General features: G+C 40.5%; 2 protein-coding genes across 3 annotated transcripts; one reads left to right on the forward strand and one right to left on the reverse strand.

Annotated features, from left to right (window-relative positions):
* Positions 1 to 8,354: 8,354 nt before the first annotated feature.
* LOC132618370 (protein EPIDERMAL PATTERNING FACTOR 1-like) lies at positions 8,355 to 9,444 on the forward strand. 2 transcript variants are annotated; one of them, XM_060333429.1, is made up of 2 exons: positions 8,355 to 8,538; positions 8,986 to 9,444. In XM_060333429.1, exons 1-2 carry the CDS (start codon positions 8,445 to 8,447, stop codon positions 9,264 to 9,266), a joined length of 375 nt encoding a protein of 124 aa, XP_060189412.1. In that variant the 5' UTR covers positions 8,355 to 8,444; the 3' UTR covers positions 9,267 to 9,444. The 2 variants fall into 2 exon arrangements, with proteins under 2 accessions (XP_060189412.1, XP_060189413.1); XM_060333430.1 differs by having other exon boundaries at positions 8,989 to 9,444.
* Positions 9,445 to 19,763: 10,319 nt separating this feature from the next.
* LOC132617041 (uncharacterized) lies at positions 19,764 to 23,476 on the reverse strand. The gene is made up of 6 exons (XM_060331907.1): positions 22,518 to 23,476; positions 22,196 to 22,416; positions 21,632 to 21,839; positions 20,879 to 20,964; positions 20,515 to 20,606; positions 19,764 to 20,385 (listed from the first exon to the last, which is right to left on the reverse strand). Exons 1-6 carry the CDS (start codon positions 22,611 to 22,613, stop codon positions 20,144 to 20,146), a joined length of 945 nt encoding a protein of 314 aa, XP_060187890.1. The 5' UTR covers positions 22,614 to 23,476; the 3' UTR covers positions 19,764 to 20,143.
* Between the last annotated feature and the right edge of the window lie 257 nt (positions 23,477 to 23,733).

Genomic DNA, 23,733 nt, shown 5'->3' on the forward strand with positions numbered 1-23,733 from the left:
CCCATGTTTTCTCTATTTGTGACCTTTGTTTTTTGCAGAAAGCCGAGTACCAGGCAGAGAAAAGAACCCAAATCTGAAAACACGTGTTGCACTCTTTTCCTTAGTACGGTTTTGTCCCAAAATGGGTTTTCTGGCAAGGTTTTTAATGAGGCAACAAGTACAACGTGTTACTTGACAAGGATAAAGGAAGAACGCCCGGACCATCGGGGTCACACCCAACGAATGGGGACTCAATAGCACTCACCCGATTTTGCAGCTCGGCCAAGAGCTAGGGGACTATCACACCCACTCCGGAGGCCGCCCTCGGCAAACAAAATGGTGCAAAAAATGTTAGGTTCCGATGTAAGGACCAAACGATCAAAATGAATCGTGTCCACCAAGTGTTTGCTACGGCAAAAGCAAGGCCGGTCCTTCTGCTATAGGTTTCGGTGTAAGGACCAAACGAGCAAAATGAATCGTGTCCATTTAGTACTTGCTACGGCAAAAGCAGAAGGGAACAAAATCCTCATGTATACAAATACTTTGCAGTGAGAAATTATCGAAAGCTTGGATAAGCAATATCTCGGTTATCTTCCGGTTAAAATACTTTACCTCGGTGATAACCGCCGCATTTCGGCACTACTTCATTCACACACACCCTATACCGTGCAATATGGCCGAAATTCGGCAAAGGCGACAAGTTCATAGCGAACCAAGCCAAAATCGTTAAAAAATTTGAACTAAGGCAGCGAGGTCACAACGATCCAAGCCGAAATTTTCTAACCTCCCCAAACGGGGACTGTTACACCAAAATTCAGCCAAGGCTGAGGTTCGGGTACCCGAATGAACACCGGCCCTAAAATATTGCCAAAAAATACCGACCTTAGGGAAATGCCTATCATGATTCGGAGGCGCCTGAGTCCACAAAGCATTAGGTGAGTCCTACGGTCACAATGAGCTAAATGACTACGAGTCAACTTGTCCTTAAAACGGACCAACAATTCGGACAAAAATAATAGTAAACATTCAAACAAAGAGACAAGAAAGATGCGTTTTTTCTTTCATTTATATAAAGGGGTGTTTTTACATCAGAAAGCCAAAGTCCTACAAAGGCGAAAAAATAAAATAAACATAAAAGCCAAGTACAGGCCCTAATATACTCGGAATGGCTGGAGCCGGAGCGCTCGGACTCTGTCCGCTCAGAGTCATTGGAGTCAGAACCAAGAGCATCCTTAGCATCTCCCTCGACCCTTTTAGCCTCGGCAATAAGGGCCGGAAGATCAGTAAAGCCATGCTCGGCTTGCTCGAGAGTAATCCTCTGGGACTTCCATTTCTCGTACTCGGCAACAATAGTAGCCTGAGCCTCGGCGGCCTCGACGCTCTTCAAAGCCTCGTCCAAATCAGCCTCGGCCTGGGCTAACTTCGTCGTTAGAGCATCCCGAGCCTCTCCAAGAACATTCTGAGTTTAGATGGCCGATTCAAGCTCAGCCTGGAGAGAATCATTGGCATCAGCCGTCTCCTTAAGCTCATTTTTCAGGTATGGCACATCCGGCCCCTCGTCTCCGCCTTCTCTTCAAAAACCCTCGCACGCTCCTTGTATCGGGCACTCTCCGATTCGAGTAGCCGATTCCTCTCGGTCAAGCCCGCAGCATCGGACTTCACCAAATCCAGCTCCCCCCGGAGTTGGGAGAAAGTGGTTTCGAGCTCACCGAGCCTTGAGAAAATTTGAGCGTTGTCCCGGGTGAGGCCGATCTTGTCAGCTTCGTGACTCCGATTATATTCGTTCATTGCAGCCAGCTCACTTTTCAACTGACTGTTTTTGGCCTTTGCCGCATCAAGCTCGGGTCGGAGGTTGGAAAGTGCGACCGCCCGGTTCAACTCCTTCTCCTTCTCCTAAAGAAGGTGCAGATACTTCTCCGTTTCCCGGCCCTGGACATCCAGTTGGCCCTTAAGATCGTCCATCTCTTGCTGGGCGCGGATGAAGGCTTCGTTGACAAGCACCACACTCTGCAAATGAAGCAAATTAAAAACTTGGACAAAACAAAGTGGAAACTCTCAATGAAGTTATGCAAAGACGGCTAAAGATCTTACCCGGTTGCCTACGTGCATACCCTCGTTCATAAGGCACTGCCAGGAGACCCCGGTCATCTTGCGCTTGTCCGAATCCGAGATAAGGGGCCTCAGATAGCTCGCCACGCCCACCGGGCGAGAAAGAAAGCTACAGTCTTCAGGGACGGTGACCGTAACCGATCTCGTTCTCCTCGGCTCCACACTTAGGGTTGGAAAAATACGCACCAAGATGTCCCTAGCCCCAGATTCGAAAGTCCGGCTGGCCGACCTCGTGGCCCGAGGAATAGGGAGATGCCCGAATCCCGAAGCTTCGCCGGTAGCGGGAGGAGTGCTCGAGAACATGTCCTCGAACTCGTCAGGCCTCAGAGCCGGAGTAGAGGAACTGGGAGTGGCCTCAATATCTTCAGCAAAGGTCGGGGGCTCCGTAATTGCAGCGGGCTCATGCTCGGGCGTCAGGTGAACAACAGTGGGGACTTCGATCTCCGGGACCGGCCAAGCCCTTTGACCAGCTTCAGCAGCGGCCGCCTCTCCGGACCTCCTTGTCCTTTGCAGAGGAGCTTCTTCGGAAGAAGTTTCACCTGAAATGTCAACGAAGTCAATCGACCTTAGAGGAACCGGGGAAAGAATTTCTTCCGCACCTGTGTGTAAGACCGGAACCAGAAGTCCTTCAGCAACAGAAGGAAGGGGTGGAATCGGAGCCACGGGAGAATCGGTATCGACTCTCCGAATGATGATATCGGGCTCTGTTTCATCCCGTGAGGTCCGAGCAACGCTCCTCGCCCTCTTCTTCGACTTTTTCCCTTTCTCTGAGGGCCTCTTCCTTTTGGCAGCAGCGGCAACAGCAAGGGCACGAGACGCACCTGCTGAATCTAACTCAGGTTCCGACGCTGTGGGTCCGGCGGCCAACTCCGGCCTGGGATCCACCGAGCCCTTAGGCAAACTTGAAAGCCGAAGAGACAATGAGTACGGATAAGTAAAAGACGCAATGAATACGGATAGAAGCAAAGTACTACCGTGGTTTTGTGCGACCCATCGGCCGCGTGACAGGTGGGCCCACGTCCGGTTGTCATGGGCATGTTGGCTAAGGAGTGCGGTGACCCATTCATTCAGATTACGGACGACCGGAGGAATGTACCCATTGGCTTACATGAATAGGGAAAATGGTGAGAAAGGAGGATCGAAATTTGACGAAACATGCAAAAAGCAATCACTTAAAAGTTCAGAACTTACGCTTGTTGTTCCACTTCTCTGGGAAGGGCATGTGATCTGCCGGAATTATGTCCTCGGTCTTCACCTGGACATACCGTTCCAACCAGCCCCTGTCCTTGTCCTCGTCCATTTTTGAGAAGAATGGATTCCGGCTGCGCTTGGCAAGTTTCATTACGCCACCCTGGAACAACCTCGGGGAGTATAGGCGTATCAGGTGGGCCAGCGTGAGCTCCTTCCCGGCATTGTTGGCCAACAACCGGAGGCATGCCACGACCCTCCAGACGATGGGACCAATTTGTGCTAAGGTCACGTCGTAGGCCCGACACATGTCCAAAATAACCGGATCTACCGGAGGATCGAGCTTGAGGGTGAAGGGATAAGTATAGACATACAAAAACCCTCCCGATGGTCGGTGACTGACTCATCAGGCCCAGGGGAGAAAACTCGGACCGGGTGATTGTCCCATCCGCAGTCAGACCGGACAAGGTCGAGCCTATCCTCGGTAATGGAGGAGGGGTATCGCCTCACGTCGTACCCCCTATCAGACACCGACGAAGGTTTTTCAACCTCGAGGTCTTTGTTGAAGTTGGGTTTGGCCGGTATAACGTCCGAGGATGTAGGCTCGAAGGAGCTCTTCGCTTTAGCCGGAGACGCAGCCTCGGTTCCTGGGGATGAAACCGAGGGAATGTCATGGGAAGTGGTTTCAGACATTTGGGAATATGAAAAGAAGAAGAAGTTGAATAGATTCAAAAGAGGGGCTAAAGAAAGCAAAGGGCAGTAAAGGAACAGGCAATGTAGGAGAAGTCAAAAGACGAGAATCAACGATGAACAACAACAGATCAGTGTAAGGAAATGAGCAGAGTTGTTCCCTTTTGCGTAGAGTAGGCAATAAATTAGCAACAAACTTGATACAGAAGAAGAGCAGATGTGATGAAGATGAAGAAACGAAGTGCCAAAAGTTCAAGGCAAAGAGGAAATGAGTTGAAGATTTGAAGGGTGTTCAAATGGAAGAATGAAGGGTTAGTGGACGTTTTATAGTTATGGGATGTGGGCGGTTACGGTTTCCGGCCAATCGGGAGGAGCCACGCGTCCCCTAATTAATGAGGAATGACTTGAAACGACGTGCGGGCGGTTACGGTTTCCGGCCAATCGGGAGGCGCCACGCGTCCCCTAATTAATGAGGAATGACTTGAAACGACGTGCGGGCCGCGATTGTCAGAGCGGACCATCTGGGATGTGACACGTGGCCGATGGTAGAAGAACGTGGGTAGTTGTTCCCGCCAAAAACGAAGCGATAACAACGGACAAAGGGAGTCACCGGCTTAATGATTCATCCACTCCCCGTCACTCCGACAAATCTACGATCCGGGAAGTGTGGGGACTATCTGTATACGGTAAAAAACCGGGTATGCATTGGACCGGTGAGACCGAAGAAGAGAGGGGCAGGAACGTGCATGAAGGCTCCCATTCTGAACCGGGGAAGCGCTTGGACCGGAGTAAAGGAAGGGCGTCATTTGGTCCGGTTCTTCCATAACCGGTTGTTCGAGGCCGTATGTCTGTTTGACCGTGGCCGGTGGTCTGGAAGATCCGTTGCACGGATGCCACGCGTCGATAACGTCCTGCTGTGTTCAACTGCCAATCGTACGGGTATCAGGCCGTACGGTCAACCTAAACCAACTCAGAGTTTTCTCTTTATTTTATTATTTCTTATGTTGTATGAAGCCCATGGGGCAACACTATAAATAAGGGGCATTGGCCTCCTTTTAAAGGGTTGACTTCTTCATTTTAAGAACACTTGTAATAGCAAAATATATATACAATCTCTCTCGAATATCAGATTCGGTCCACAACAGTCGTTTTCATTTCCATTGTATTTCTTCGATCGAGTATTGTATGTCATTTAGCAAGCCCTCACGCCCACAGCCAATCACTAATCATTAATTGCTTTGTTACGAAACGTTCATACACTTCATTTCCCTATAACATATATTGAGATCCGAACACATATCCTATACCCACTCACAAATTCAATTGATTATCCAAATCCGGGGTAAACAATATGGAGGATGACACATTACATTACTTATCCCTTGTGAATTAGTGCGGACACTAAATACATATTATTTGTTGTGTTAAAATCGGAGAAATGGATTTTGTTCAAAACAAAAAGTAAATTAAAAACAAAACAACAAAATATAAAGGCAGTGGTGAGGGGAAATGGGCTTCAATTGCATTGATCTTTAACTATTTTCATTCAATTTCTCAAATTTAACAATACCCTGTTTCTATTTCCAAAATTGTTTGGCTATCAGTTTGGTCTTAGAAAATTATTTTCCCGAGATACTCTGAAATTATTTATTTCCTGCATTTTACGCAACAAGATAATCCAAGTATATATAGTTGATTTGGTCATTTCTTGCGGCTTAAATTATTCATTTAGGGAAAAACAAATAGATGCCTTGCGGCTTTCCTGGAAATTTAATTGTTACTCATTGAAGTTTTGGGATTTGGCTCCCCTCCAGTACCAAAACCCTCCAGTTGGCTAGTTGATTTGCTGCACGTGTCCTCTTAAAATATTTATGGTCCAGATTTATTTGGTCCAGCGGGATCCTACAAGAAGGGAATATGGGAAGATGAAGACTTAGAATGTTTCAGTAATATTACTTGTTGAAGTTTCTAATAAACAATGGTTGCAGAAGTGCAAGCTTATTTCTAAAATAATAGTATATCATATCTTTTTACAGGGTTTGATTATTTTCTTAAGGTTCTTCGATTCAGAAAATAGATTGAAAATTTGTATGAGTAGCACTTCGATTGAGATATGACTACGGATCACTATTGGTGCAAATTGCATTAACCTACAATTTTTGAGCAACCAACAAATGGTACTTATTTATGACTATGTGTTTAGTACGAAATGGAGAGAAGCAACTTAATTTTCTAATTTCAAGGAGAAGTAGAATCAATTTTTCCAAGGGAGAAGCAGTCAAGCAGAGTTGTGATGACAACATCACCATGCGAAGTTCCAAAACATAATCATTTGTGAAAAGAAGTATAGTGTCATTATTTCTATTTCTCTTTTTTTTCTTCAATCAGTAAAATTTTATAAGTGTATGTGCCTCGGATATTGTTGCTCTCGTTTTCTCTTCTTTGAGAGATTTGGGAGAAAGGAAGAGAGGTTCTTGTTTGGCAGTGAAAAAGGCAAGAGAAAGAGAGAACCTGTAACCATGGTTAAAATAGTATTGATCAAATAAATTTAGACCATAAATTTTTTAAGAGGACACGTGCAATGAATTTAACAGCCTACTGGACCAACCCGAGGGATTGGCTACTGGAGAGGAGCCAGATCCGAGGTTTTGGATTGGTTAAAGAGTAGTTTTTACTATAAGAATAGTTCAGTGAGAGTAATAAATACATACGTGCAGTAGAAACATTTTTCTGTATTTTTTTCTAATTATCTGAATCATTGATTGTTAACCGGAAAAAAAGCATTTATGGCAGTCACATTATCAACACGCGCGGTAAAGTGTTATTAAGGATAACTACCTATAATCAGTGAAACTGATAACTTGAAAAAAGGGAGAAATGAGGTAACTAATCTTCTATAGCTGGTATATTCCACCGTATGTATAAATATCTAGTTGCACGGTCACTTATTACTTTTATCAGATTATTAATTATAATATTTATTAAGAGGTGAAGTTAAGTGATATATATTAATGATGTAAAAGTTAACTGGTTACTACGGGTTATTACTTTTACTACAAGAAAGTAAAGAAATGACAACAACTCTTTGGCAACAAAAATAATATTGTTGGCAAAATTCAATATTCGGTAACAACTTAGTTTTATTGTTGGCATATATGATCAGTGACGGACCCAAGATTTTGTACAAGCGGGTTAAGCTCCGCTAAGTCTAGCCATGCCAAGCTCCACTAAGCCCCGCTAAGCCAAGCTACTTAAAGCCCCTCTAAGCCGTGCTAAGCCTAGCACGCCAAGCTCTGCTAAGCCACTTTAAGCCCCGCTATGTTAGGCCCCTCCAACATAGCCTGATGCCGCCCATTACGGGCCAATAAAATTCCTTGGTGATACTATTTCTGTTGTTAGCTTATGATATTAGAAATTGTTCCACATTGCTACTCCGTTTGACACTTCTATTGGGTGCAAAAATGGTCTAAATTAGCTCATAAGATAGGTAAAATCAACTACCATCCATGACACCTATTGAGAGAGAGAGATCAACCTTTATGTAAATACGGATGCTCTAAACAATTTTTTATTTTGCATAAATTACAATATCATGAAGCTAAGCTACACTAAGCTAAGCCTCATTAAGCTCCGCCAAGCCTAGCCACGCCAAAAATATAGATACCAAAAATGTATAGAATTTAAATCTTACTATCTGTCCCAATTTACGTAACATTTTTCATTTTTTGAGATTCAAACTATATAAACTTTGACTAGTAATTTAAAATGTATCTTTTCATCATATATACATGAGAAAAATTGCAATTTATGGTACTTTTGATATAATTTTTGAATAACTATTTTAGTTTTAATATATTAAGTGGATCTTATCCAATTTAGTTTAAAAATTTAGTCAAATTGACTCTCATGAAGCAAAAAGGTGTCACAAAAATTGATATGGGGAGTAATAGATTTACCTGTATTGACCTATTTAAGGAATAACCTGATTGAGTAATTATGTTTTATGGACACTGTGAGTGCATAACTTAACTCCAGTAGAATTTACTAATGCACTGCGCATTTAAAGCAGACTGGCAGTTCCATGCATGGCAAGTCAATTCCAGTAAGTCTCCATTGAAACTTTCACGAAAAATAAGCTCCTCAGTAAATTTTAATAATCACCATAGTTCCTCAATGTGTGTGAACTGTGAAAAGGCAAATACAATCACCATATGTCCATATCTCACAAGGTTCAAGCCCTGTTCATCACTGTAACTCTGCCTCTTTCATGTGACCTCTTTTGTTATCACTCACACTCTTGCCTGTGACTTGCTTCAATTCTACCTTTCTTTTGCTACCCTTTTAAATATCCATGCATGTCTTCCTGTTTTTTATTCAACATAACCAATTAAACTTGTTTTCTACCATATCAACAAGTTAAGAAGCTGATCACAAAGCTAAGAGGAAAGAAGAAAAAGAAAAAAGGAAGATTAAAGTCAATGAAGGGTTGTGTGTGCACCGCAACTATTCTCATTCTTCTTGTCTTTTTCCCAGTTTTCATCCATGCCCGACATATTCGCAAGTTACACTCACGTATGGCTTACTTCTTTTCTCTCTTAATACATTAGTTTTCAAGGCGAATTTAATTTATGTGCACTGACATTGTAGTAATTGATTTTTTCACAATCAACGCATTTTAACTTCTTGTAACAGGTAATTACTTTAATTTCTATATAACCAAAGATTTAAATTCTGTGCCCCAACCACACTATCAAATCAAGCTGACTTACAACAACTAGTAACTATTGATAAAACACGTAATAATGTAAACCTGAAAAATAAAGTAATAGCATGTTATTTGCATTGTATGTGCATATAACTTAAATTCATTACGAAATTAGACTTGGTATAAGAGTTACTGGTTGTTGTAGGTCATCTAGTTTACAAAAATTATACACTGTCAGTGCATAAACAATTAATTAACTTCCAAATAGGATAAACTTAGTGCTTATGATGTTGAATTTTTTGATATGTAATTAGCAGAGTACCAGAGCAATCACCCTGTGAGCCCAGACAGAAAAAAGGCAGTGGTGAAGCCAGAAATGAACTTGGAATTAAGAAGGGGAACAGTACACAAAAGAGCAGCAGATACATTACAAATAGCAGGGTCAAGTTTGCCAGATTGTTCACATTCATGTGGATCTTGTACACCTTGTAGATTAGTCATGGTTAGCTTTGTTTGTTCATCTATTGAAGAAGCTGAGACTTGTCCCATGGCTTACAAATGTATGTGCCATAACAAGTCATATCCTGTTCCTTGATGACAAAAATAAACTACTTAATTACCATACAGTGTTTCTCAACATATTTTTGTTTCTTACTCTTAAATTAATTTGCCATTAGAACTTACTTTCATTTGTACTTCTTTTACACATAAATAGGCAACATTCTTATGTGTATTCGAAGAGACTTACAAGTAATATTTTGTGTATTGAGTTAGTTTGACATTTTTTATGTTCTTTAATATCTTTGGTGATATTTATTTAGAAGCGATTCAAACTTTAAATATATCGTTTGGACAAGACACAATATTTGTGAAAATGTGCTAGGTCATCCAATCTTTAAAGGATACATCTATTGTGAAGTCTGCCCTTTCCTAGCACGCCTCGAACTCCATCTCCTCTTTTATTATTAATTTTTGCGACTTGGTTGTTGATTAAATATTCTTGTGTAGCTTTACCATCTCTAATATTAATGAGCCTCAAATCCAAAGTTTTAATAACAATCGATGATGGATTGCATTTGATTTGGGCAAAATACATCAAAACACCCCTAAACTATACCCAAAATGTCGATATCACACCTAAACTATACGAGCGACCTACTACACACCTTAACATCTTAAAAGTGAATTTAATACCACCCTACAAGGTATTATACCACTTTCACAGCGTGTGGTGTTCCACACGCGCATGCCACGTCAGCGCCACGTAGAAATAAAATAAATTTTATTATTTTCAGTACTTTTTCTTTTTTCTTTTTAATTTGCACTATTTTCCTTTTTCCTTTTCTTCTCTACTCATTACAAAACCCACCACCCCCACCACCAATTTCACCACAACCATATCCGCTACCACCAAATTTGCCACCACCACCATATCCGCCGCTACCACCACAGTCAATTTCACCATCACCATATCCATCACCACCGTCAAACCAACCATTAAACGGACAAACCCACCACCATAAAATAAAAACATTAACCACAAATTTCACCACCCACAACCAAATCAACCATTAAATCGCTTCATAACTACTGCCACTATAAGAAATTGCAAACAATCACCATAAATTCAAGAACCGCAACTAAATTCACCACCGAAATTACATCACCCCGTCCAAAATTCAATTTGCTGCTGCTGTTCAACAGCACCGACTATTCAATGTGCTGTTGCTGCAACTGCCCCCCACCCGTGCTATTGCTGCTGCTGCCCCCCTCCACCCCCCCCCCCAACCCGCTCCTCTTCCCCCACCCGCTCATTACAAAACCTCCATTATCACCGGTGGCATATCACCATCCCCAAACCCAATCATCAATTCCATCACCACCATCAAATTTACTAGTTATAAACAAGATGCCATCACCACCATCGAGATTCATGTTCTGTTTTTTTTTTTTTTTTTGTATTACTATCCTAATCAACAAAAATTGATTGACATATTTATATTAATGGTGCTGGGTTTTAATTTTTGATGGTGGGTCAGGTGAGGATGGTGAAATTGATGGTGGCAATATGATTATTTGTGATGGAAGGTATGGTGAAGAAGAAAGGGAGTGGTTTTGGGGGTTGGGATGGTTTGGCGTGAAGATGGAGGGACGGGGCGGGGTAGCTGCGTGGTGGGGGGATGGAGCAAGCGTGAAGGGAGGTGAGAGGTGAGAGAGAATATAAAAAAAAAAAAAAAAAAAAACAGGGGTGAAGGGTGCAGCCGTGCAGGGATGAAGAAGAAAGAGAGGTGGGGGGGGGGGGGGGGGGGGTACAAAAATATTTATTTTAATAAAAAATGGTTTTTTTTTTTTTTATAAAAAACGCGCCACTTATTAAATATTTTTTTATTTTGTGCCACGTCAGTTTGTAGGGGGGAATTAAATTCACTTTTAAGATGTTAAGGTGTGTAATAGGTCGCTCGTATAGTTTAGGTGTGATATCGACATTTTGGGTATAGTTTAGGGGTGTTTTGATGTATTTTGGCCTTGATTTGCTTCCATACAAAACTTCTGCAAACATTGTGTTATAGGATCCATTGATGCCAAAAGTTCGATTTTAGATTGCTAACATTAGGATATAACGATCTTTTCTTATCACAGCTTACTTGAAATTTTTTCGATTACGATAATTGGTGTGAATTTTTCAAGAAATACATTTTTAGCAAATTTTTGACATCCGACTTTACTCTTAAGTCAGCACTATTTCACTTTTCAGGCCCATCTTGGTTTAGGAGCATAGAGCCCAATCCAATATCCCAATTCTAATGGATCAATTCAACGGAAATCAAGAGGGCCCATGTACATCTTTTTTTTTTTTTTTTTGTAAAATTTTCTTGGCATAGCTTACATTATTACCTATTTATGGAACATAACTAAACTTTACAATAATTATATTTAGTAGCTAAAATATAACATATTTACTTCCTATAGCTATCACTTTTTTACCACTAAACTGATAACTTCCTACACCCCTAAATTTAAGCAAAAAAAAAGGTCCCTCTCTCCTATCCCCCTAAATACACGTCATTATGCCCAATATCCCTTAATTCCCTCCAAATTCAAATCAGTTTTACAATAGTTCAACTTCCTTGTTTTCTCTAATTAACTACTCATTAATTTCACTCATAATTCAAATCTAATTCCCAAAAAAGGTAAGATTCTATACTGATTTTTACGTTTCACCGTGTATTTAACCTATATTTTCGTTTTTTTTTCGTTTGAATCAGCAATGCAACTCTAAATAATTAATTATAACTGTTTGTTCTTGGTTGTTTTTCATATATATATTTTGGCTATATTTTAATTGTATTTTGATTATTATGTTCAATATTACTTATTCTGGTTTCAGTTGACTATATTTCAGATATATTTTTCATATATTTTGACTATATTTAGAAAAATTTCAGAAAAAAAAGGTTGCAGTGAAAACATTGTTACCTCAATTATGAACTCAATTATGACTATATTTTGGCTATATTTTAATTGTATTTTGATTATTATGTTCAATATTACTTATTTTGGTTTCTGTTAACTATATTTCAGATATATTTTTCATATATTTTGACTATATTTTTCAAAATTTCAGAAAAATAAAAAAAATAAAAAAGTTGCAGTGAAAACGTTGTTACCTCAATTATGAACACAACTTGAATTCGATATTTCAACAGATGAATTCAAATATATATTCGTCGTTTAAAATGAGCTCTGTTCACTGGTTTGATATTGTTATTTTTCAAAGATTTTTGATGAACTAGTTTTGAACCTTTTTTTTTTTTTTTTTTGTTAAAAATATGAATGTACTTTTTGAATTCAATTTTGTTTGAATTTGTTAGCTGTTTGAATGTGATATGAGATGCAAGTATACATACATAATAACACCTCACTATAGCAGCTATAAAATTTTCGGACAAACGCTGCCATTATGAAGAGATTTGACTATATTACTTTTTTAGCCAGTATACATAATCATACATTGATTATATGTGGTTACTATTTAGGTTAATTCTTCTAGTAAATAAACTCAAAATTGCAGAAATAGGGCTGTAAAAGGGGGTCTTGAACTTTTGTCCCTATCTAACAAAATTTTAAAACAATGATCTCAACTTAAAAAGATCCACTGGGTAAAACTTTTGATATCCATGAGGCATAAATTTTAGTTATAAATTTTAGGCATAAGTTTTAATTTTACTTATGAGGCAGAAGTTCGGGACATTTCAATAAATTATAGAGATGAATTTTCTTAATTTATAAATGTAATAAAGAGAGGCACTCATCTCTTTTACACTTGTTTGAGTATGAGCAACATCGTATTTAATTGCGAAAATATGTCACTTGAATCTTTGATCAGCCTTTAGTTTAACTCGACACGAAATGTCACCTAACACGTGATATGAAATTAATTACATCTTTTGAAACCTACCAAACTTTGTACAATTGCATCTCATCTTATCCAAATCTTCCTTTTAAGTAACTATTAAAATTTTGAGAAAACTATCAAAATTTACCTAAGGTTTCTAATGCGTTGCACTTCCAAATTACCTTTTATGAGGAAACGGTAAAGCAGTATATGATGATGATGATGATCAGCCACAAGTATAGGAAAGTTCATGATGGTGGTGCCACAGCTTTCTAATGCGTTGCACTTCCAAATTACCTTTTATGAGGAAACGGTAAAGCAGTATATGATGATGATGATCAGCCACAAGTATAGGAAAGTTCATGATGGTGGTGCCACAGCTCAAAGTCGCATGTTCCCATTGACACCACAAGCCCAAGTGAGATTTGACATTATTTATTGATAAAAAGGGTGTGGCCAATGAAATTAGTTGAGACTATAAAGTCTCATACTTAAACCTCAACAGAGGTAAAAATATTAGATGATTTTTTTCCAGTTATAAAAAGAAGATTATTATCTACATTGAAAGGTATGGTAATCAATGAAATGGGTTAAGAACCATGAGGTTTCCCTTTAAATCTTAGCGGAGGTGAAAATTTTAGCTGATTTCTTCCAAGCTTTAGCGGTCAGAGTTACCCAGTATCTATATTGATTCCCGTGGAGTTAATCGAGGTACGCGCAAGCTGCGCGGACACCACAATTATAAAAGAATTGATTATCTCTATGTTTGAGCTTGTCCAATCATCAAGCACTAAATCAAATAATCCACCGCCAATAGATTGGATCATCTTAATCCCATACTAGAACATCCTAACTCTCCTTAATGCATTCATTTCATTGGTTCTCAAAGTGTTTCATTTATTGCTTAGTTGTTTGTTGCACAACATGAGTTGAATTTGAATAAGTGCCATGTCCTATACAACCAATGTGGGCATGACTTCTTGACTTAATTGACTATAAAAATAAGCAAAATACCCCATGTATAGCTAGGAGTTGTTTGTTGGTGGTTGCACTCAAAATAGTCTCTTATTGTCATATGGTTAGTGGTCGCACTTTTTAGATCAACAAAATGTTCTACTCCTGAATACAATAGTGAAATCATCCTTCCTTTTTATTTTTTTTAATTAATTCTTCCTATTGGACCATTTCTAAAGTTGATGATAAGTTGGTCCCATTGCCTTGTAAAAGAAAAGGTCAAATTCAGCTAGCTGTTTAATATCTAGTGCTTGAAGAGATTGTGGAGTTGAATAGTGAAACACTGGTAGAGGTAATTTTCTAGTGGACCTTTCTTGTACGCATGGTTTATCAACATAGAAGTTGGGCTACTATTAAACAATTAATTAATACTTTATTCAATGTAATCTCAAGAAACTAGCTAAGAAAATCTAAGATAATGAACTGGAAGCACTATACAATGGACGGGGAGAATTGAATGAGTGGTACAAGGAGGAAACTTTTATTGGACACTTGGTTGGGAATTGTGGGTTGTCTGTTCTGTTTTTATCATTGCCAACCCCATTGCCAAATCTTAAATTATTTTTATAATTTCAATTTCTAGTACTCTTTTATACTACTATAAGTTTTTATTTAGTAGAATTATTATTTAATAAAGACTAAGAATTGATGTTCAAAATAAATTAAATAACTAAATATTCCCTCTTCTTTTTGTACACACAATCATGAGAGAAAACATCATTATAGATACGGTACATTACATTATGGATGAATTTCTTCCTAATATCATCTGATCTTTTGTCCAATAATTTTTTTTTCTTTCATTTAGTATTGAAGTTTTTTCTAGCAGAAACTTATCTAATAATATATTGATTTGTTAAATATATGGGCGGCTTTCCAGCCATGCCCCATGACCCCTTGGGCGCGCCCCATGGCGCCATGGCAAGCCTCTCAGCGCCTAGCGCCATGGACGGCCCCGTGGTCTCGGACGCCCCAAGTGACAAGGTTGCTTCTGCCTATGTCACCCCATCTATGCCCCTCGCGCGCGCTCCTGCGCTGGCCGCGCCCCAACGCGTGCCCATCGCCCAGTGTCAATGCAGCCCTGCTACAGTGCCAGCGCTCAGCGCCCAGTGCCCGCGCCCCAGTGCCCTGCGCGCATGACAGTGCCCCGACCGAGGGTGCACATGGACCTGCTCTAGTTAGGTCTCCTTTTTGTTGTAATTATAGAGTAGTTTACTTTATGTATTTTGATTGTGTTTCTCTAGCAAGTCTATGTCTAGTTCTATGACTTGGTTTTTTATTTTTAAAGCATTATTAGGGGAGATCAAGCAATCAATTCTCTGTACTGGTGTCTCTCCCCCTCGACACCGCTTGCTTTCTTTGTAATAGCTTTCATTAATGCAAACAACTATTTTCTCAATTCACTTTCCTGTTCTCTCAATTGCTCTTGACATTGGTTTTCCCGCACGACACTGACAGTCTCGTCTAGCGTGCGGAGGGGACCCCGGTTGGCGGACAGTAACCTTGGAATCATCGGTTGCTTAGCCTTACGTCGCCCTTCTAAGAAGTCTCAGGAAGGCGCCGCGTAACAGTTGGTATCAAAGCTACCCTTTGCATGGAAGAGATTGAGCGTTCTTCGGGTCTCATTCCAATGCCCGTGAAAGAGCTCATGAAGGAATTTGAGGATGTCATGCCGCAAGATATGCCGAAACGACTCCCGCCTAGGCGGACGGTCGATCATGAAATTGAGTTAGTGCCGGGTGCGAAGCCACCTGCCCGGGCACCCTACAGAATGTCACAACCCGAACTCACCGAGCTTCGGAGACAGTTGACGGAGATGCTGGACACGGGGATCATCGTGCCCTCCAAGTCGCCTTATGGGTCACCTGTACTATTCCAAAAGAAACACGATGGCACCCTAAGGCTTTGTGTTGACTATAGGGCCCTCAACAAGATCACCGTGAAGAACAAGTACCCCATACCACTAATGGCGGACTTGTTTGACAGACTGGGCGGTGCCACAGTGTTCACCAAAATAGACCTGAAGACAGGTTATTGGCAAGTCCGCATTGCGGAAGGAGACGAGTCCAAGACGACATGTGTGACAAGATATGGCTCGTTCGACTTCCTGGTCATGCCGTTCGGTCTGACCAATGCTCCAGCCACGTTTTGCACTCTAATGAACCAGGTCTTTCGAGAATACATTGATGAATTTGTGGTGGTATACCTGGACGACATTGTGGTGTACAACAAAACATTAGGCGAACACCTGGAGCACCTAAGGAAAGTCCTAAATCGGTTGCGGGAGCATGAATTGTACGTAAAGCTATCCAAGTGCTCCTTTGCTCAGAAACAGATTGACTTCCTTGGGCATGTTGTTGAACAAGGTCGCATCAAGATGGACCAACAAAAGATCAAGGTTGTCACAGATTGGCCACCACCTAAGGATATCCATGCCTTGAGGGCGTTCCTTGGCCTATGCAACTTTTATCGACGGTTCGTCAAGAACTACTCCCTCATTGCATTACCACTGACAGAGCTCCTCAAGAAGATCACACCTTGGGACTGGTCGCCAAAAAGAGCAGACGCTTTCAACTCACTAAAAGTGGCTATGTCTAGTAGCCCTGTTTTGGCCTTGCCCGACTTGACCAGACCCTTCGAAGTAGAGACGGATGCCTCTGATTACGCCTTGGGCGGAGTCTTGCTACAAGAGGGGCACCCGGTGGCCTACGAAAGTCGAAAATTGAAAGATGCGGAACGGCGCTATGCGGCTCATGAGAAAGAATTATTGGCTGTCGTCCATTGCTTGCGCCTTTGGAGGCACTATCTTCTGGGTTCCCCTTTCGTGGTGAAGACGGACAACACGGCTGTCAGTCACTTTATGACCCAGCCAAATCTAAATGGCCGCTAGGCTAGATGGCAGGAACTTCTAGCGGAATTTCACTTTAATCTGGAATATCGAAGTGGGAAAACCAATCATGTTGCGGATGCACTAAGTCGAAGGGCCGATCTAGCATCGGTATGCCTGCTTGCCACCCTTAGGGGGAGCGAGGTGGCTACCACCATAAAAGATCAAATCCAGGGCCTTCTCACTAAGGACCCTTCGGCACAGTATTTGGTTGACCTAGCAGGTCAAGGAAAAACTCGCCAGTTCTACATGGAAGATGGGTTCCTGAAAGCAAAAGGGAACCGCCTTTACGTTCCTAAAGGAGGAGATTTGCGGAGAACTCTCCTGATGGAATGTCACGATACTTTATGGGCAGGCCACCCTGGAGAGGAACGTACCATGGCATTGCTACGCCGTGCATATTATTGGCCCCAGATGGCAGATGATGTCGCTCAGTATGTGAAGACTTGCTTAGTATGCCAGAAAGACAAGTCTGACCGTTTGACACAAGCGGGCCTGTTGGAGCCCTTACCTGTCCCAAAGAGGCCTTGGGAAAGCGTCTCACTGGATTTCATCACCGGCTTACCCAAGGTTGGAGATCTCACGACTATCTTAGTCGTGGTTGATCGGTTTTCTAAGTATGCTACTTTCATTGCAGCACCCAAGTATATATCAGCAGAGGAGACGGCTCGACTCTTCTTTACCCATGTTGTCAAATATTGGGGCCTGCCCAAGGATATTGTTAGTGACCGCGACTCTCGCTTCACCAACAACTTTTGGGCCCAGCTCTTTAAGTGCTTGGGGTCTAAATTGAGCCACAGCTCGAGTTTTCACCCGCAATCCGATGGTCAGACGGAGCGGTTCAATGGCATGTTGGAGGAATACTTGCGACACTTTGTTACCGGCTCGCAGAAGAATTGGGTGAAGCTATTGGATGCGGCCCAACTGTGTTTCAACTCACAAAAGAGCTCTAGCACAAATAGGAGCGCTTTTGAAATTGTCACCGGGCAGCAACCGCTACTCCCACACACTGTGCATGCCCCAAACATGGCCAAATCTCCACGAGCAGCTAGTTTCTCCAAAGAATGGAAGCAGAATCTAGAGATAGTGCGGAGCTATCTGGTAAAAGCACAAAAGTGGATGAAGAGACATGCTAATCAGAATCGTCGCTTTGTGGAATATCAGGTTGGGGACAAGGTGATGGTGAAGATCCCCAAGAGATACCTATTTGCAGGGGTCCACGACCCTCGCCTGTTGCAAAAATACATTGGCCCTCTGTCCATTGAGAGGCGCATCGGGAAGGTAGCATACCGGGTGGACACCCCAGCTTGGTGGAAGATTCATCCTGTGTTCCATGTCAGTCTTTTAAAGCCTTTTCGAGAACACACAGAAGACCCTTCACGCAGCCAGCTCACAATACCCAGTATTCGAGGCCCACAAGCAACTGCGAAAAGGGTAGTAGAAGCTATCCTCAACGATCGAGTCATACATGCCTCAAGGAAAGATCACCAAGAGTTCCTGGTGAAATGGCTGGGATGTGATGCTGAAGAGAATACGTGGGAGAGGGGCCCCAGCCTCAAAGCCTACAAGCACCTGATCGATGACTACCTTGCGAGCAAGGCGCCGAGGACGTCGCCAACCCAGGTAGGGGAGAATGTCATGGGCGGCTTTCCAGCCATGCCCCATGACCCCTTGGGCGCGCCCCATGGCGCCATGGCAAGCCTCTCAGCGCCTAGCGCCATGGACGGCCCCGTGGTCTCGGACGCCCCAAGTGACAAGGTTGCTTTTGCCTATGTCACCCCATCTATGCCCCTCGCGCGCGCTCCTGCGCTGGCCGCGCCCCAACGCGTGCCCAGCGCCCAGTGTCAATGCAGCCCTGCTACAGTGCCAGCGCTCAGCGCCCAGTGCCCGCGCCCCAGTGCCCTGCGCGCATGACAGTGCCCCGACCGAGGGTGCACATGGACCTGCTCTAGTTAGGTCTCCTTTTTGTTGTAATTATAGAGTAGTTTACTTTATGTATTTTGATTGTGTTTCTCTAGCAAGTCTATGTCTAGTTCTATGACTTGGGTTTTTATTTTTAAAGCATTATTAGGGGAGATCAAGCAATCAAAACTTTCAAGCAAGCAATCAATTCTCTGTACTGGTGTCTCTCCCCCTCGACACCGCTTGCTTTCTTTGTAATAGCTTTCATTAATGCAAACAACTATTTTCTCAATTCACTTTTCTGTTCTCTCAATTGCTCTTGACATTGGTTTTCCCGCACGGCACTGACAGTCTCGTCTAGCGTGCAGAGGGGACCCCGGTTGGCGGACAGTAACCTTGGAATCATCGGTTGCTTAGCCTTACGTCGCCCTTCCAAGAAGTCTCAGGAAGGCGCCGCGTATCAGTAAGTTTGGAAAAGAAGAAATTATACTTTTTAGATTTTTTTAAAATAACGCATACTATTTTAAACTATTTTTAAGATAAGATGACTAAATACAGAAAGTCCATTAGACTGGGCCAACAGATTTAGTGCCCAGACCTTGCAAAATTTTAAGAAAATGACACATAATTATGGCAATGCATGAGGTCCACACAATTGCTGTGGCTTCTTGTGTAACAAAAATGGACCCACCTCGATTCATGTTTTTAGACTTTCTGAGACCTCCATAAAATCAATAACCAAACTCATCCACTACCCACAAGCAGAAATGATTATTAAAGATGATTCAATGTGAACACAACAACTCTTTTTTGGCTATTCAACTAGCATTATCCACTTGTGCTGGAATTAACTGTTCAAAGATCAACTATTTACATGAAAATATTACAAGGAAAAGCACAAAAGAAACACCAAAAAGGCACCTCAGAGAATTTATACAAAAGATGGAGCAAATTGCACAAGCGTGCAAGAATTGCTCACAAAGTGCTAGGGGTCATCATAGTCATGTCAATTAGTCCCTATACAAAAACAAGTCACAGAAATCTCAAAGCTTAAGGCACTAAGACACAGGAAAATCCTCAGTTTAGGATTTTAGGAGAACATCACGTAAAAGACTAACGCCTTTATAAGGAGAATCGAACCTTTCAGTTCTAAGGCTGTTCATGCTAACAAAAGCAACAAACCAAAACACCTCAGAAACTTAAGAAAAAGGAACTCCAGTACTCAGCCCCATTGGTGGGGTTTAAAGTGCAACTTCATGATCATTTGAAATAGTCAGCCACGACGAATACCCATGAAATAGTTAAAGTCGTGGTGCTGGACACCCAACTGCTTTAGCCAAGAATCTGCTGCACTAAAAAGTGATGAAAGCCTCTCTTGGTCCCTTCCACTCCTGTTCGAAAGCCACACATCCCCTTGCATCTTGTAAGTGCCTAAACCGAAAGGCGAAAGAGGGATATTTTCTCCTTCCTTTCTCTTCCGTTTACCATTCTCCATGTCGTCTTCAAGGTCCATATCTGCACCATTTGACCAAAAGGTTGGTGTAAAATATTCTGTACGTCAGCACTCATTCCCTCGTAAGATAAGAGAATAAAAAGGGAAAAGCAATTGTGAATTTGAAGTACAAAAGACAGATCGAATAATACCTTGAAAAGAAGAAGAAAGGGTGTGGAAAGTGAGAAAGCATGCTGACAAGTCCTTAATGGTTCTTCCCATAGGAATGTGATATATCGGATACCTGTAATGTTCAGATCAAAAGGGTTAGTGACAAAGTTCCTTCTTTTATTCCCCTTCTCAAAGTTTGCTGGTGGCAAACAAGCAAGTCAGCAATACCAAAAGGATGCAGGATCAACTTAAGTATCATGAAACTTAAAAACAAGATCCAATTGAACACCGATCATAAGTACTTAAAAACACTTTTACGAGCATAAATTTCATTAACTTGACAAGATCATCAGGTCCATGATCATAAGGGCACAGAAAGAGATAGCAGGGAGAGAGATGGCATACCAAGCAACTGACATCCAACTAGCTGGTGAAAGATCTACACTTCTCAATGACATTAGTCCAGGGTATCTTTCAGCAAAGCCACTAATCTGCAAGCAAATTGAATTAGATTTTTCAGTCAAATAACTTGTAAAACAAAGCAATATATACTAAAAATTCACACATGTGTCACGTGGAATCTGATATATCTATTCAAACAAAGAATCATTCAATAACTCCAATGCATAAAGAAAGAACAAATGCTTCTGATTGTGTCTGAGTTGCATAAACAAATATGAGTGGGTGATTAAATCACACATAATCCACAACTTAGGCTTGAAAACATAATTTTTTTGTCTTTTCTGAGTGATAAGGAGAGAAAAAAAATTGGGTCAAGAAAATGCCATTTACAATACAGATATGTCAACAACGATTATAGTGGGGGTAAAAGCATAAAATGACTGTAGATATGCGTTTACAAATCACAAGGAACGATACATAAACATATCCCAGTGAGTCCATTCCTTCTAAACTGAAGCTCATAAAAGGGAGGTCAAAAACAGAGGAAACCAGAGATAGAATAGAAGAAGTAAGAAATATACAACTAATCTTATCTGATTCTATCTACCACATACATTTCCTACAGCACTAGCTACAAGTACAAATTTTGGGCCAAAAGAAGACTTTCACAAGTGGAAAATAGAAGCAAAAGTACAACCAAAAAAAAAAAGGTGCAAAAATTCAGGGTAGCTTCTTGATCAGGGTAAATGAGGATACCTTGTCCATCAAAGGGACTCTTCCATAAGGAGTTGATCTCTCAAAGTACTGAAAATAAAGATAACCCAATCTATCATTCATCTGCCATAGACTATCACCTTCCTCAGATGAACATCCATCCCATCTTGAAAGCTTCTCACTTTCACTCTCATCACTAAACGAATCGCTAAACGAATCCCTCGTCTCGCAAACACTCTCCGTCTCTTCCCTAAAAAAAAAAACATCAAAAATGTAGTTGCTAATAAGAAATTAGCAAACTTAACAAATTATCTAACTTTAGGGTAGGGTCAGAGCTGTATAATCAGGTTAAAACTATATTTTATGTATATAGTAGATGTTGAATATTTGACTTATGTGTATTTACTTCTTATATTTTGAACCCTTTTAGTGAAAATCCCGACTCCGCATAATTACCAACATAAACAACAATTCATTTAGCCGTTTAGATTCACAAAACATAATTTGACCCGCTCAACTTGTCACACAAGCAATATGTTGTTACTCTTCTTATGATCAAATTGAGATACCAAATAAAATGTAGGACCAAGAGAATTTTAATTTTACCTGAGGAAATTAACAGATGACCTGCTGATAAAGATTTGAATAGCAGAAAGATAAGGCACATAATATTGGACTAATGTTTCTCCTGTATTTGTTTTAATAGGAACTCCAGCACCATAAGCACTCCATTCATCATAACAATTCCAAAGATCACTTAAAGTGAAATATTCAACTTTTTCTCTTTCCCATGGATGCCATAGCCTATTAAGATTTGTCATCTCACTCTGCACATAACAGAAATGAATTGAAGAAAAATCATATAACAAATCACATTCTTGAAATTAAAATAAAAACATAACAGAAATGAAATTGAAGAAAATAATACCTGTGGTAGAAATTGTGAAGAGACTAATGGTGTGGTGCATTCCAAGAAGCAATCAAGATTTGAATTTGATTGCAATGACCCCTTTTCCATTGACATGATTATTATAATTCAAAAAAACAAAAGAGAGAGAAAAAGATACACAAACTAATTCTCTCTCTCTCTATAAACTCTGTGAAAAAAGTGGATAACCAAAAGAAACAGAGGAGAAATGAAAACACAAACACAAAGTAGAAATGGAAATGAGGAAAAAAGAGAGAGAAAGAAATAGAGAAAATGACGGGATTGTATTAAGGGAGAATATAACTCGGTCTATACTACTATACAAGGTGAAAATATATATACTATAATCAAGAAAACTACTTTTTTGACGTTTGGACAACTAGTTATTATTATAAGGAAACTAAAAAAACGAAAAAGGGAAGACAAAAAGTCTTCTTGTTTCTAGTTTTTTCCGGTCACCGCAAACCAATGAATCCGGCTTAATTTTCTCTCTAACAGTCAACACACAAAATCTAGTAAAGTTACAATTTTTCTTTTCATTAAACTTAAAGAAAACACAAACCCAAGAGAGAAAAAAGAAACTTGTCTTTAAATTCAAATGAAAATATAACCGACCCTCAAAGCCAAAAAAAAAAAAAAAAACAAACAAACAGAGTACAGTACACAACAAGTGCTTATGCCTTGTTAGTTTTTTTTTCTCTCTGAAAAATGACGTGCTCTGCAAACACAAAAAGGTATAACAGAAACAAAGAAATGAAAACAAACAAACAAATTAAAGTAGCCGAGAGTTTGGCGTAATATGTGAGAGATAAAGATAGCAAAATGTGGAGAAAAGTTTATTTGAAGACGTTGTTGTGTGTTCACGCGAAGAAACCAAGCGTCTTTCTTTCTTTCAATTTTGTGCTGTTACAAATATTTTGAGAAGTGATGAACAAGTGGAAGCTTTCTGTAAACCAGAACAAATTATGGGGTTTATATTTTACTCCATCCTTCCTCTCAATTTAAGTTTCTTACTTTTTATCCATACCAAAAAAAGTTAGTAACTTTTGATAAGTTTTAGATTATCTTGTCTTTTTACAATTTAAATTAAAAAAAATATATTTTTTTCAGATCTCTTATGTATATTTTTAGATTTCTTATGAATAAAAAATGAAAATATCTTGTAAAAAAATTATAAACAAAACAAGAAAATTATAATCGGCTAAAAATCCATTTC

Source organism: Lycium barbarum, chromosome 11 (genome assembly GCF_019175385.1).
Source record: "Lycium barbarum isolate Lr01 chromosome 11, ASM1917538v2, whole genome shotgun sequence".
NCBI classification, from domain to species: Eukaryota; Viridiplantae; Streptophyta; class Magnoliopsida; order Solanales; family Solanaceae; genus Lycium; species Lycium barbarum.

What these genes read in the sequence shown, in the direction of transcription:
- LOC132617041 (XM_060331907.1), bottom strand. Translation starts at nt 22,613, where the DNA reads ATGTCAATGGAAAAGGGGTCATTGCAATCAAATTCAAATCTTGATTGC. An exon ending in TCATCTGTTAATTTCCTCAG is followed by an intron (nt 21,840 to 22,195) that starts GTAAAATTAAAA and finishes TTTTTTTTTTAG; the next exon opens with GGAAGAGACGGAGAGTGTTT. An exon ending in CCTTTCTTCTTCTTTTCAAG is followed by an intron (nt 20,386 to 20,514) that starts GTATTATTCGAT and finishes CAAATGGTGCAG; the next exon opens with ATATGGACCTTGAAGACGAC.
- LOC132618370 (XM_060333429.1), top strand. Translation starts at nt 8,445, where the DNA reads ATGAAGGGTTGTGTGTGCACCGCAACTATTCTCATTCTTCTTGTCTTT. An exon ending in TATTCGCAAGTTACACTCAC is followed by an intron (nt 8,539 to 8,985) that starts GTATGGCTTACT and finishes ATATGTAATTAG; the next exon opens with CAGAGTACCAGAGCAATCAC.